This window comes from Tinamus guttatus, unplaced genomic scaffold (genome assembly GCF_059628265.1).
Source record: "Tinamus guttatus ecotype Peru unplaced genomic scaffold, ASM5962826v1 Tinamus_guttatus_pri_ptg000261l, whole genome shotgun sequence".
NCBI lineage: Eukaryota > Metazoa > Chordata > Aves > Tinamiformes > Tinamidae > Tinamus > Tinamus guttatus.
Window position 1 is genome coordinate 771,999 of NW_028288795.1, and position 14,575 is coordinate 786,573.

Consider the following 14,575-nt stretch of genomic DNA (forward strand, 5'->3'; position numbering starts at 1 on the left):
TCTTTGGGAATATATGATCCAAAGCTTTATAAGGATATGTGGTCTCCTAGGTGAGAAAGTGGAGAGGAAAATCACAGGTAGAGTCAGAAAACTGGATAGATGATTCTAGTGAGAAGTGATGTTGTCGCACAAAGAATACTGGTTTTTATTTTGCACTCCCTAACATGCAAAGAGCCAGTGTCTGTCCCTAAAGCAAATGTCGAATGACCGTGATCCAGCGAGGGAGGGTAAGAGAAGAAGAAACGAAGGATGCGCCCGAGGAGGACCCGCTGCTCTTGGTGTTCTGGCGCTGCGTGGAAGACTAGTGATTTTGTTGTTCTGATGTATAAAGGTGACAACAAATCACAGCCTGCCATAGAGCGCAGATCCGCGTCTGCCTGCCGAGAGCCCCGCGCGCCGGAGCGGCTCCGGCTCCGTGAGCAGTGCCACGTCCCGGCACCCTGCGGGTGTCGTGCGTCCCTGCGGCAGGGACTGGGACTCGCTCTGCTCCTCGGTTCTCATCCCTTTGAAGTTAACCACATTTGCTGTCTGAATGAGCCACAGGAAGCACCTGGCTGTGGGGCCCATCCTGCAGCCATGAGCGTGGTACTCACCTGCTTCCATTTCCAAGCGATTTCTTATGGAAAATAAGTAGGACTGTCTTCATGTCCTGGATGGAGAATGGGTAAGTGGCTGGCTCAAAAGCTCCACAACAAACCTGTGGCAGAACCAGGACTTGAACAGCAGCTGACACAGGTCTGCTGGGCACCTGCTGGCACTTCGACACCCAAAAGGAGCGTTTCAAACGCCCAGCCTTGCTTCCTGCAGGGTTTTAAAAACAAAAAAAAAGGGTAAATTCTCAATATCATTCAGACCCTCCATTCTAAAGATACTTAAATGCAGAACTGAAGCTCCTCAGTCTTGCCAAAGCCACGAACTATCATTATTATCATTGCAGATAATCAGTGAGGTGGGAGCAGGGCAATACTTATCCCAGGAAATCTGCTGCCAAAGGAACTTAACAGCTGTACAAATCACTATTCTTTGATGATGCATGAAAGAAAAGTTCCATGTATCATAAGGACAAACGACTCATACTTCCCCTTTCACTCCCCCACTGATATATTAAATCTACAAAAATTCAGGGGGCAGAGGTGCAACCATTAATGTTGAAATTGCCAGGCTGGTGTCTAATGTAAATGAAAGTACATTGATTTAGTGTTACCCAACACGCCTTGCCTGCTTGTTCATCCTCTCCAGTCTGATCAAAACCCTTCCTTCCAGGTAGCTATGCCCTCAGTGCCCCGTATAAGCACAGATAATAATGTCATCACAGGCCTTAATGATGAAGGTAGTTACAGGACAAAAGCCCCTGCGGCAAGTTGGGTATTGGGTCATTGTTCCTGCTAATGTCAGGATGCCATTTCTTGCTATTTTTAGAATTGCTCCATTTGTACAGCAATTTTTTCAAGTAGCTGCTTTAAAATATAGAATATCTTGTCTTCATTTGACCTAGTAGCAAGAGGCCATTTTCCTTCTGATTTCTGGAAATTAGACAAATCTCTAAAAGCTGCAGAGATTGATAGTAACTTGGTACACGCACGTCTACAGACCCAAATTTAAACTTGGAAAAAAATAGGATCTCGACTCAATTTGCTGCTAGCCCTTACTGCCCTGACAGGCTAAGCACAAAGATCTTGCAAAAATTTTTGCAAGCATCCAAATCACCCAGTCATCCTTTCGGAAGTAACTCAGTCATTCCCTAAATCAGCAAGGACTTTGCTCCTAAATTATTTGTAAGCTTCTGGAGCTATTAGCACAGATCCAAACTTGCACACATTTGGAGGGAGGAGAACTGGAAAAAAAACTGAGGAACCCTGGACTGCTCATGCCCAAAATATTCCAAAATATGGAGCCATGGGCTTTTATTACTATTTATTTTCTGTGTCGTGGTTGTCTCAGACCCCTTAGCATGAAGTGAGGCCCTGTAGGCACAGAACCTGCAAACTAAATAGACAAGACACATAAAGAACAGTTTTATTCCCATGTTACTGCAAATAAGGCATTCGACCAGCCCAAGGTCACGAGAGGTGTCTCTAGTAGAGGTGCTGTCTCAACCTGGATTTCTTAACTCTCTGCCCATACTTTAGCCATCCATTCACTGGCTTTTTAAGTACCCTGTCATTATTTCTGTGAAGAAAATTATGCAACTCCTCCGGCAGCCAGTACTATGTAATTCAGCCTGTCTGAAAGGGAATACGAAATGGCAGTTTCAAAAAAAAATTAACCCTCCTGCCACACAATCTGGCAGCCTTGTCAAAACGTCTCGTTTTTTATCTTCTCTTCCTCCAGTGGGTATTTAATTTCCCTGTATATTCTGGGAATACTGCCTAGGGCTTTATCCGCATTGCCCTCCGAAACCGTCCCAGGCGTCTGCAGGGCCCCGTGGAGGACACAGATGGGGAACACGGTGGTTTTGGGCCCTTCACTGCTAATTCATGTGCTCATCTCCATGCTCATTAGCATCTTGCAAATGAAGTTTTCCTGGCCGCATCTCCGGGAAGGGGCAGCTTTTCCTGGAAGGGCCCCTGTGTATGAGGGAGAGCATCTCGCCCACTGCAACGGTGCTTAACACGGAATCACTTCTAGAGGGGGTGCGTTTCATATCCATCCCTTTGGATCTAAAGTGGGATACTTTTGTGAGCCTACTCCTTGTGTTCTTCATGCTCCGGGTTTCTTATTCCCAAGCAATTTCTTTGTTCATGGAAACATTTTCATCAGCTGCTTTTCTGCCCGTGGTGTCTCTGATGGCCCAACCAAGAATTGGGAGCCAGCCCCTATAGAAAGCATGATACCTGAAAAGCCTATGTGGTGTTCCCGTGAATTCTATATGCCAGAGGGAAAATTATGACGAGCTTTGGTTAATAGATACTTCAGATAAAAGTGTGAGCGCATCCGATCACCATAGCAACCTGCAGGAGACAGCAGGGAGAGGAAATGTCAGTAATTCTGTGTCTGCGCCTTGACCTGCAACATAAAAGAGCCCGAGTGCGGTGGATTTCACACGCAGGACATCCATACGTACGGACACGCATCCATCCATCCATCCCGCTCACGCATTCGGCCCTCAGCCGCTAGACGCTCACGTATAATTAGCAATTTGCACAGACACGGAGAGGAAGGCTCACACGTTAACGTTAAACACGCACCACGTGCTCAAACTCTTTGCTGACACCTCTTTATGTACAGAACAGTTTTCAGCTTGGGAGCTTAGGTGCATATTCACACATCTGTGCTTGCACCAGAGCCAGAAACACTCTCCCACTTCCAGTATATTCCTGCGCACGGAGCCAATTTCCTGCTCTTGGCATATGGAAAACTGCTCTTGCACAACGCGGCCTCCCCAGGCACTTTTGTTCATTTTCTTTGCAAACGCGAAGCCACCCGGGCTCCGCGCGCCTGGGCACGTGGGTGACACGACAGTCGCACAACAGGCGAACCTGGGGCGGGAATTCTGCCACGGACACGTCGGCTTTAGCTCCCGGGAGCCCCGAGCACCTGCTGCTCCCAGTGCCTTTAACAGCTGCCGAAGTGAAAATTAGGCCTGCGCTGTCTGTTAGGCAAAAGCAGTTTCTTAGCAACAAAAATGATATTCTGCGTGAAGGCAACATGCATTAGCGGGATAATCCTAGGTAATTCCAGACAGGACCTAAATGGATGGACTGAATAATAATAATGATGGACAGAATAGTAATAATGGAAATAATGAGGCTAATCTTATTGCCCTGGAAAGAAGGAACAGCCATAAATAAAACACAACTCCACACCAATTCCCCACAGGAAGATTAGACCTGCTTAAATTTGAACTAACACCCGAAAAATCGGATCTGGTAACCAAAGCTTTGCTAATCTACGCCAGGCTGTTTACTACCTGAACTATTTTTCCCCTCCTTTATTCTAATCATGTTTTTATGATTTTTATTGGGGGATGGAAAAAGCTGCAGGGATAAGTTGCCTTATCACACGGCAGGGCTCTGTGGGCAACGGCTCATGCTGCTCATGAACAGTGTTTACCACCTCGGGACATCACTGTCCTTGGCTGAAAACTCAGTAAATTTTAAAGCTCTCTACCAGAACTGAATGTTTCATTACAATAACTGCATTCCTGTTTTAAAAATACGGCACGGTCGTGTACTGACACACTGCACACACCGCTGTATTTTGAGGCTTGATCATTTTTTGAGGAATTTAATGAAAATAAAATCACGGGTGAAATTTGCTCATCTCGTGAAGTTACAGGGGGGAAGGAAAAAAAAAAAAAAAAGAGGTGGGATTTGCTTTGAGCAGGGCCGGAGGCCTCGCGCTCCTGCCCCGGGCTGCGGCGGGGGCGCTGCTCGGCTCGGCTCGGACGCCTCAGGAGCGCGAGGCTCCGTCCCGAGAGCCCCGGCGGCGCCGCGCAGGGTGCGCTGGGAAACGCGGTCCCGGCTCCCCGCCCTCCCCGGGGAGGCGGTGCTTTCGGGGGCCGCAGAGGACTACATTTCCCATGAGGTGCCGCGCGGGAGCCCAGCGCAGCCCGGCTTCACTGGCTAACCCCCTTCCGCGCTGCCTGCTGGGAAACGGAGGCTCCAGTCAGGGCCTCTCCTGCCGGCAGCCAGGGCAGGGGCGAGGGGCGGAACTACAAATCCCAGCGTCCCCCTCGCGCCGCGCCCCCCGCCCCTCCCGCCGGGGCGCCATTTTGTTTCGCGCTCCAACCTAAGATGGCGGCTGCGCGCAGCGAGTGAAGGTTGTTCGTTCCGCGGCGAGGGGAGTCTCCGTGTGCGGGCGCCCGCGGCCCCGCTGGGCTTCGCTTCCCCAGCGGCCGCCCCTCGCCCTTCCCCGCCCCGGGCCGAGCTGGGGGCTTGGAGGAGCGGCCGGTCCATGGCCAGGAGGTGGCCGGTGCGGTCGCCGCGGCCCCCGTCGCCATGGACCTGCGCACGGCCGTGTACAACGCGGCCCGCGATGGGAAGCTGAAGCTGCTGCAGAAGCTGCTGGGCAGCCGGAGCCGGGAGGAGCTAGAGGCGCTGACAGCGGGGCCCGGAGGCGGTGACGGCCCTGGCGGGGGCAGCACCCCGCTGCTCATCGCCGCCCGCCACGGCCACCTCGACGTCGTGGAGTACCTGCTGGATCACTGCGGCGCCCGCGTGGAGGAGGGCGGCTCCGTCAACTTCGACGGCGAGACCATCGAAGGGGCCCCGCCGCTGTGGGCCGCCTCGGCCGCCGGGCACCTGGGGGTGGTGCGGAGCCTGCTGGATCACGGCGCCTCCGTGAACCAGACCACGCTGACCAACTCCACGCCGCTGCGGGCCGCGTGCTTCGACGGGCACCTGGAGATCGTGCGCTACCTCGTAGGGGAGCGTGGCGCCGACCTGGAAGTCGCCAACCGGCATGGACACACTTGCTTGATGATTTCTTGCTACAAAGGACACCGGGAAATCGCACGTTACTTGCTGGAGAAAGGGGCCGACGTCAACCGCCGTAGCGTGAAGGGGAATACTGCCCTGCATGACTGTGCCGAGTCGGGCAGCCTGGAGATCCTGCAGCTCCTGCTGCGCTCCAAAGCCCGCATGGAGAAGGACGGCTACGGCATGACTCCTCTGCTGGCCGCCAGCGTCACCGGGCACACCAACATTGTGGAGTACCTCATCCAGGGCGAGCTGCGGCAGGAGGAGGCCACGGGGAACCAGAGCGGGACTTGTGTGGCAGGCGGGGGCCATCCGAGGGGCTGCGGTGCCGGCCAGGAGTCTCCTCGGTGCTGTGCCGGAGAGGGGCAGGAGCAACGTTGCGCCTCGGCTTGCGGTCAGGACGAGCAGCACGTCCCGAACGTGCTGTGCACTCGGGAAGCTGCTGTGGAAGCCCTGGAGCTGCTGGGGGCCACCTTCGTGGATAAGAAGCGGGACCTTCTGGGAGCCCACAAGTACTGGCGAAGGGCCATGGAGCTCCGCTGCGAGGGGGGGCAGTACCTGCCGAAGCCCGAGCCGCGGCAGCTCGTGCTGGCCTACGACTACTCGCGGGAGGTGAGCTCGCTGGAGGAGCTGGAGGCCCTCATCACCGACCCGGACGAGATGCGCATGCAGGCCCTGCTGATCCGCGAGCGCATCCTGGGCCCTTCGCACCCCGACACTTCCTACTACATCCGTTACCGAGGGGCCGTCTACGCCGATTCCGGCAACTTTGAGCGCTGCATTAACCTGTGGAAATACGCCCTGGACATGCAGCAGGGCAACCTGGAGCCTCTCAGCCCGATGACCGCCAGCAGCTTCCTTTCCTTCGCGGAGCTCTTCTCTTACGTGCTTCAGGACCGCTCCAAGGGCACCTTAGCCACGCACTTGGGCTTCTCCGACCTCATGGGAGTCCTGAGCAAAGGGGTGCGGGAGGTGGAGCGGGCGCTCGTGCACGGCAAGGACCCTGTCGTGGACTCGGCGCAGTTCACCAAGACCCTGGCCATCATCCTGCACCTGGTCTTCCTCCTGGAGAAGGTGGAGTGCACGCCGGAGCAGGAGCACCAGAAGCGGCAGACCATCTACCGCCTGCTCAAGTGCAGCCCCCGCGCCAAGAACGGCTTCACGCCGCTGCACATGGCCGTGGACAAGGACACCACGACGGTGGGCCGCTACCCGGTGGGCAAGTTCCCCTCGCTGCACGTGGTGAACCTGCTGCTGGAGTGCGGCGCCGACCCCGACAGCCGCGACTACGACAACAACACCCCGCTGCACGTCGCGGCCCGCAACAACTGCCCGCTCATCATGAGCGCCCTCATGGAGGCCGGCGCCCACATGGATGCCACCAATGCCTTCAAGCAGACGGCCTACGAGCTGCTGGACGAGAAGCTGCTCACCAAGAGCATGATGCAGCCCTTCAACTACATCACCCTGCAGTGCCTTGCTGCCCGCGCGCTGGACAAGCACAAGATCCCCTACAAAGGCTTCATCCCCGAGGAGCTCGAAGCCTTCATAGAGCTGCACTAGGGGGGCAGTGAAGCCCCTGGCCTTTCCCATCGGCTGCTCCACCCCGAGGTCTCAGCTCGTCCTTGTCGAGGTGCCCGTGGCCTTCGCTGCGCTGACACGGGCGCGGGTTTTGTCCTCATGTCCCCACGGATCCGGCGTGTGCAGGGGTAGCAGGAGATGCTCCGGAGCTCGTGGCTGTCCCCGTTGTCACCTGCAGGTGAGCTGTATCCAGAGAAGGCTGCAGCCCCTGCCCTGTCCCATGCCAACGTCTTGTCCTGAGGAGGAAGGAACATGGAGATCCCTGGGACCTTCTGCCTCTCCCGTTAGCGCTGGATTAACTCGGCTGTCGCGCTTTGGAGCAGCTACACAACACACGTGCTCTAGGGCTTCCCATCCCAAGTACTGAACAGATAGGAACACAAGCGAGGAATAAAACATCTTCCAACTAATTCTTCCCCTGCCCCTGTTGCAGATCTGGCACACGAGTAAAGTGGCCGAGTGGCTCGTGCTCTGCTGAGGTAGTTGCCTTGCATGATGGTAGGGCTGGGTATGCTGAAGATTTCTTTTTTTCCCCTTTTTCCTTGGTTGGCCAAGTAGCAAGTGGTGTTAAAAGGCCTGAGATTTCAATGATTGTGCATAAAGCTGGGTTATTTTTTCTCTTTTAGAGCCAGGCCCTATCTATGCTGCAAGACTCCTTCAATCCTGTAAGATAGAGTAAGGTCAGTTCTGGTTACAGTTTCATTGATAGGTGTTGGTCTGTTTGAATGGGAAGAAAATGTACAACCAAAAAACCAAAATAGAGCCGTGGAGCCCTGTGCGTTGTGCCCACGTTAGCTCCCTTTTCCCTATGGAGGCTCCATAGCTTCCGAGCTCGGTGGGAACGCGGGCTGGGCACAGGGATGTGGGCAGGTTGGGAGCCGAACCCGGCGCCTGGCACCGGCTCTGCAGCCTTCGGGCCGGGGCACCGGGCGGTCGTTAAAGCGAGCCCGTGTTTGTGGCACGTTTGCACGAGGGTGGCCTGAAGGAAGGAGCAAAGAAGAAACTCAGTTGAAGGTGCCTTCTGATTCCTCTAAGGTTTGTTGGTACCAACCCGGCGGGCCCTGAGTTATCCTGTTCTGGAAACCTTCCTGGAATGGGCTGTTACTTCTGGTGTTTGGCTTTTTTTTTGAGATTTCCCCGAGGATGGTGCTACTTCAAGCATTGAAATTGAAATCTCCTTTGGCTACTGTTTAAGCAAGCTCCTTTCTTAATTAGGACCTGCACCCAACTCGTTTCGCTCTTTAAATCCCTAGTCTCAGGGTAGGTGTTTGCCTCTCACAGGTCCCTCCTTGGTGGTAAACAGTTGCTGTTGATAAACACGATGCTGTGGTGCCAGCAGGTTGTTTTCTTGCAGCGAGAATGACTGGGCTTTGGCAGCCTGGGGCTCATTCCTTGGCCTGGGCAGAGTGGAAAACATAGTTGAGGATGAAGCAGCTGCCCCTGAGCTTTGAGCAAAGGTCAAGACTGGGAGAGCAGAGCCCTGATGAGCGCCCATGCCCTATATGCAACCGAAGCTTCTATACTTGTATTTATAAGCCAGCATATCCATAAGCTCAATAACCCAATGCTCTCTGCCTGTTAAAGATACTGTAGATCTGCCGTTACATTTTTGCAGTGTTAACTTTTATTTATGAAGCAAGGAGGTTTAACTTTTATCCGGCCGTAAAGCGGGGAGTTAGTTTAGCTCTGTTCTATTTTTTTTTCTCCTCTTGGCTGAAGTCTGATCTAAGCTGCGGATATGGAACTTGTAAGTTTGTGAGCTGCTGAGCGCTCTTAACTTTAAATAATAAAACAAAAAATGGCTGCTAGAATGCAAGTGCCGTGGACTCTTTGCTGCTAAGCTTCTCCTTTCAGCTCCTGCTTGTTTTCTAGGGATGCTCCAGCTGTGGATTTGGAAGTACCTTGGTTTTGCAGTCAACAGGAGTGTGTTTCGTTTCACCTGGGTTTGCTCGGGGCTGCGACCACCTGCAGGAGGAGGACCCTGGCCCCAAACACCTCTGTGCCCCCCGTCAGCTCGCGGGGAGACGAGGCAGGGGGAGCAGATGGTGCCCGGCCGGCCGGGATGCCACCGGCATTGCTCCGGTTTGGGAATGCCCGCGGGACTGCCCGTGCTCTCCCGATGGCTGGCGCCAGCCTGGCTTTGTAAACCCAGCCAAAAGCAGAAGAATTAAAGGGACTACAGTTAGTTCCCAATCAGCAGAGGAAAAAAATCCTCGTGAGACCAACCATTCTGTGTGACTGCAAAGGGCTTTTATTTATTTATTTCTTTTCAGAGCATAAATAACCTGTAATTAGGCAGTGAGGACCCAGCAATTAAATGTTGATGGTAATTGCTGGGTGGGAGAAATCACTGCATGGTTTTGGGCATAATGACCATGAACAATCTTTCTTTATCGTGGGTGTTACTGGGCCAGCTCCAGTCTGAACAGGCACTTGGGGGGAGCAAGGAGACGTTTCAGTGATGATTTTATTATTGGAGCAGCTATCCAGGACGAAGCCTGGGGGTGGTTTTGTGGGGATGGCTCTAGATCCTGCTGTGCCCGTTGCTCTCCAGGAGCCATTCCAGACACTTTGGGATGGAGGTATTTTCCCCCACGTGCACCTAGAGGTGCTTTCTGCTCTTTTAAGAAAAATAATGCCAATAACCAGCTCCCTTGGCCATGAAGGCTCTCACAGAGGCTTCTTTGGAGGTGCAAAAGGGGTGCGAAATTCTCCCAGCGTTTCCCTGGAGCTGGTTGCTCCTTCCGTGGGGAGCTCTGGAGCTGCTGTTATGGGAATGAACAGGGTAGGTGGCCGGGGCGGCTCGGGCACCGTGTCAGCATCTCCGCCGTTCCCAGAGAAACCAGGGAGCGACTGGAGAGATCCCAAGCGCCACACACGTCTTTTCCTGGTGGAATTCCCAGCAGTGAGCGTCTCCGAAACCGCGGGATGAGGGAACCTGCTGCGGCTGAACCAGGGCCGCGGCTCCGATGTGGACGTTGCTCCCAGTCACCTTGGAGCTTCTTGGCCTCCCACGCGCAGGATCAAAAAAACCTCCAAGGTTTTGCCGACTCCTGCCCGTCTTTCCCTTCCTGCAGCCCCAGCAAACTGGACGTGGCGGCCCGTGAGCTTGTTCAGCCGGAGCAGCCTCCGCTTGTCCGGTGGGTGTTTATCCATAGCCCAAGGAGCGCTGGGAAGGAGGGATGTGTCCGGCACCCCCGAGGGCAGCGGCTGTCCCGGGAGCTGCAGAGCAGCAGCCGGGCAGGGCTGGCAGCAACTCGACCCCTGCTCCAACACAGGTGACGTCAGGGACAGAAAATAGGGGCTGGCCAAGGGCTTGGCAGGAGCAGCAGAGCCCGCAAGGGGGTAAATCAGCAAGTCAGATAATGTGTCACCGAGCGCCGCTGCTGCTGTGGCCCGGGCCCAGCCCAGGGGACGGTGGTGGCAGTGGGACCTCTGCTGACCATGGGCTGCAGCAGAAGGGCCTGGAGCAGAGCCGGGAGCCGCGTCCCTTCCCGTTGGGGACACGGCCTGCGGAAGGGCCCGGCCGCAGCCTGGGCATGGAGCTGCATCCCGCGGGATGTGTCCCCACGGGCCCCTCTCCCGCTCCGCGGGGGCTGTGGGGGCTCGATCCGCGCGGCATTAAGTGCCAGGGGACACTGCAGCCCTGGGGGCAGCCGGGGAGCTCGTGGTGCTCCACATCCCGGCAGGAGCCGCCGGGGCTCCCGGGACGCGGCCCGGCCGGGATCCCGGCAGCAGGGCCGGGATGCGCCGTGTCCCAGCGGCTCCCTGCGCCGATCCGCGTGTTCGGGGCTGCTTCCCAGGTGACCTCCCCAGTTCTGCCCTTTGCCCAATTTTGCAAGAAGTAACTAGAGAAACAGACGAATTAATCGAAATGTTTTTATAAAATCCTCAAGTAGCCCTCGAGTCAAGAAAATATTTTTTTGCAATTACTTGAAAATAAGCACAAGGAAAAGAAAGTCTTAGGATACAGCAGCTTCTCTTGTCCAACAGAGAAGAGGTGGTTTTCTCTCCCCTGCTCCAAGAAAGGGGCACCTTGTTTTATTCACAGTGAAATAATGAGAACAGTCCCAGTCCCGGAGATTTGCTGTAGTTTAACTTAGGGAGCGCGGGGATGGCCCTGGCCGCCCCCCGCGCCTCGGATCAAGGCTTCTCCCCGTCTTCCTCGCCGTCCTCGGGAGCCGGCGGGGCCGTCCGCACGAGCATCACGTTGTGGTCCCCGATCTGCACCATCTGCGCGTTCTGGATGATGAGGTGCTGCCCGCTGCCCGCAGCCGGCATCGCGCGGGGCTGGAAAAACGTGTGGGAAGGAGAAGGACCCGGCTGGGCAGAGGTGGGAAACGGGCACTGCGGGGCCGACCACAGAGCCCGGAGCTGCTCCAGGACCTGCTGAGCGTCTCCCGGCTCCGACGGCCACGGCGCCCGCGGAAGGGAGCCGAGGTTGAGCTCGGAGAAGCGTCTCAGGGTTCGCCAGTGCTCCTGGTAGAGCTGCAGTTTCCTCTGCTGCTCCTGGACCTGCTGCCTCTGTTTCCACAGGGCTTTCTGCTCGCTGACCTTGCTGCGGGTAAACGTGTTCCTCACCCTGGTGGAGAACATGGGCGAGTTCTCGTTCAGGGGCACCAGCCCTCGCAGAAAGAAGGGAATCTCGCTGTCTTCCAAGGGGTTTTCCCTGGGTACAAAAGGGATGACCGAGTTGTGCTTGGATGGCGTCTCGATGGACTGCATGAGAGCTGAGTTTGTTTGGAACATGCAAGGCTGGCAGAGGAAGTTCTTGGTCAGCAGAAGGATGGTGAAAGCGGAGTTTTCCATCGCGTCTTGGAAACAGGAAAGCTGCTCGCGGCCGCCGGTGAGGAAGTCCCCGGAGAAGGTGGCGCCGTCGGGGACCCCCATGGCCTCCAGCAGCCCCTTCACGCGCAGGGCCGTGCCCACGTCGTCGCTGGCGTGCAGCACCACGAAGGTGAAGAACCTCCTCTCCTCGCCCTCGGGCTCTGCCGTGGAGGCTGGAGGGCAGCCCGCAGGGAACGGGAAGTGCAGGGAATGGGGATACGCGGGGTTGGGAGGAGCTGAGGAGAAGGAGGATGGGTGAGGAGGAAGGGAGCAGGCCGAAGGAGGTGGAATGTGGAAAGTGCTGGCTGGAGCGTCCTGCACGGGTGTGTGGATGGGAGCAGGCCGTGCCGCGGCTCCGGAATCGGGACTGCTTCCAGGTAAGTCCTCCCGCTCTGGGGCTTTGGGTTCCTGAGGTTCCGCTGGGCTCATGCTCGGAACGTCGCTGCTTTCCACGGGCTGGTTCGTGGCGCTCCCGGCCGGAGAGCCGGCCCCGGGGTCGGGGAGCGCCGGGCGCCAGGAGGCGGCTGGCAGGGCCCTCCCCGGCGCGGGGTGCGCGTTGGGGCTGTCGGGGTCCCCGGTGCGGCCGCGGGGCGAGCGGCTCCGCAGAGCCACCGTGGGCGACTCGCTGATCTCGAAGCGGCTGCCGAAGGAGGCCGGGCTCCCCTTGGAGCGCAGGCTCCGTGGGCCTGACAGCTCCGCCGCGCTCCCGATGGGCACCGGGGAGCTTCGCGCCACGGCGTCCGGGATGGCGGGATGGGGGATTCCCAGGTCCGACCTCAGCGTCTGGAAGCGGCTGCCGGAGCCCACGAAGCCCAGGGCGGCTCCGCACTTTTCCTGGGCCTCGGCCAGGATGCTCCTGAGCGGTTCCTGCTGCGGGTCCCTGCTGGCGCCACAGGCCTCGATGACCCTCCGGTAGGCCCTGACCATGGCTTCCCGCCCGCACAGGTTCTCGTCCGCCAGCAGCGAGTAGATCCGTGCCAGAAGCACCATGGCCTCCGCATCCAGCTCCGGAGGCTGCGGATCGTCCCCGTTCTCCTGCGCTCCCGCTGGGCCCAGTCTGGTCCTGTGCACGTACCGGGCCGCCTGCTCGTCCCTCAGAGCGTCCAGGCAAATCCTGGCGTCCGCCTCCCGCCGCAGCGTGAGCAGGACCATGGCTTGCAGCAGTTTGCTGCAGGGCTTAAACATCAAGTGCTTCAGCTTGTATTTGAGGTTGAGGAGTTTGTCTTCTGGGATCCGGGACAGGATATTAAAAACGTCCTCAAAGCTTGGCTGGACCTCGGTGCTCGGAGTCATCTCAGCAGCTGCTTCTCTAGACTGTGCGCTGACGAAGCATGGATGGAAAAGGAGTGTTAAAGTGTCGAGGGCAGCGGCCTGTTTCCCTGTGGTGCTTCAGGTGCTGCGTGAAGAAAAGGTCCCTGCTGCTCAGGGGCTCATTTCGGAACCGGGAACGGTCTGTGCTGAAGAACCGGCCAGAGGAACCTGCGAGAAAAGGGTCACGTTCAGAAACGGCAGCGCAGGGAGGCTGCTCCCGAGGCCTGCAGGTATTTCTGCATCTCTTTTTGGTCCTGCTGCTCCACACGTTATTCCAAGCCTATTTTTAAGCAAACAGCGAGTGCTTCCCGCTCATTATACGTTAACCATGATATTTAAAAATAATTATTAAACTACAAATACGCTTGGGTAAGTCCAAGCGGTGCCCTCGACTGCCCGTCACCGCCAGCGGCCTCTCCTGGGCAGCGGCCGATTGCAGGGGCCTCAACAGCCTCCTGGTATCGGGCAGATAAGAAGAAACCTCCCGTGGAGGAAACCTGCCGCCCCCGGGCTCCACGTCCCCCCACGTTGCTCCCGCCCTGCCAGGAAGGGGATATTCTTTTCCCACCCATTTTCCAGCCACACGGATCCGTCTCCCGAGCCCTGAGCACTCACCGAAGCCCCCGGCCGCAGGGAAGTCAAGCGGAGACGTTCGTGGCGCGAGGGAGGCCGGGGCCTCCGGCAGCAGAGAAGAGGCTCCCTGAGGATGCGCTGGCAGCGACTGAGCCTCTATTTAAAGGAAAACCAGAAAAAAACTGTGTTTAAAAATAGCCCCCCTTTCTGGGGAAAGTTTGAAATTTCAATTTGTTTTTCTAGCTCGTGAAAATCCTCCAATTGCTTAATGAATGAGCTCAAGCGGAGCCTGAGGAAGTTGGTGCCTTTGAGAGTAAACCTCCGGTTCGGTGAAACATCGAAGGAAGGAAAGAAAAAGAGAAAAAAGAGAAGGAAGCGCCGGCCTGGGAGAGGGCACAGGGGACCTTTGACACCGCCTGGGTCCTGCCCCTGGTGAGTCAGCAAATCCTCCCCTTCCTCCCCAAATCTCTGCGCCCTCTTGCAGGGGACCTCGCTGGGAGCCTGCGGATCCCGCGCTCCGAAGGGCCGTACGGAGCCGGGGCCATCGCGGCCGCCCCGGTGCCGCCGTTCCCGGCCCGCGCCGCGTGGCCCTGCTCCCGCAAACCTCGCCTCCGGAATGGGTGGAAAAGCGGCGCTTTCGGTTTCGCCGGGCTCCGGGAGCCGCCTGCCCCACGGGCCCTGATGTCACACGAGGAAGTGGCGGCTCCCGGGGCGGAACGGGGCAGGGCCGGAGCACCGGGGTGGAGCGGGACGAGGGGCATCCGGAGCCGCCGCCACGCGGGGCAGCCCTGGCTACCCGGGGCCGGAGGCTCTCGGCCTCCCCGGGGTCGTGGTTGGCGCCCAACGCGCTCGCCCGGCCCCGG

General features: G+C 57.1%; 2 protein-coding genes across 2 annotated transcripts; one reads left to right on the forward strand and one right to left on the reverse strand.

The window, feature by feature from the left end:
• Nucleotides 1-4,736: 4,736 nt before the first annotated feature.
• FEM1A (fem-1 homolog A) lies at nt 4,737-7,080 on the forward strand. The gene has a single exon (XM_088527105.1). It carries the CDS (start codon nt 4,941-4,943, stop codon nt 6,981-6,983), a length of 2,043 nt encoding a protein of 680 aa, XP_088383231.1. The 5' UTR covers nt 4,737-4,940; the 3' UTR covers nt 6,984-7,080.
• A 4,064-nt stretch (nt 7,081-11,144) lies between these two features.
• On the reverse strand, nt 11,145-13,121 carry TICAM1 (TIR domain containing adaptor molecule 1). Its single transcript, XM_088527164.1, has one exon. The coding sequence runs from the start codon at nt 13,119-13,121 to the stop codon at nt 11,145-11,147; it is 1,977 nt and encodes a 658-aa protein (XP_088383290.1).
• Between the last annotated feature and the right edge of the window lie 1,454 nt (nt 13,122-14,575).

Bases quoted from the DNA above. Each gene is read 5' to 3' on its own strand.
- FEM1A (XM_088527105.1), top strand. From the start codon at position 4,941: ATGGACCTGCGCACGGCCGTGTACAACGCGGCCCGCGATGGGAAGCTG.
- TICAM1 (XM_088527164.1), bottom strand. From the start codon at position 13,121: ATGACTCCGAGCACCGAGGTCCAGCCAAGCTTTGAGGACGTTTTTAAT.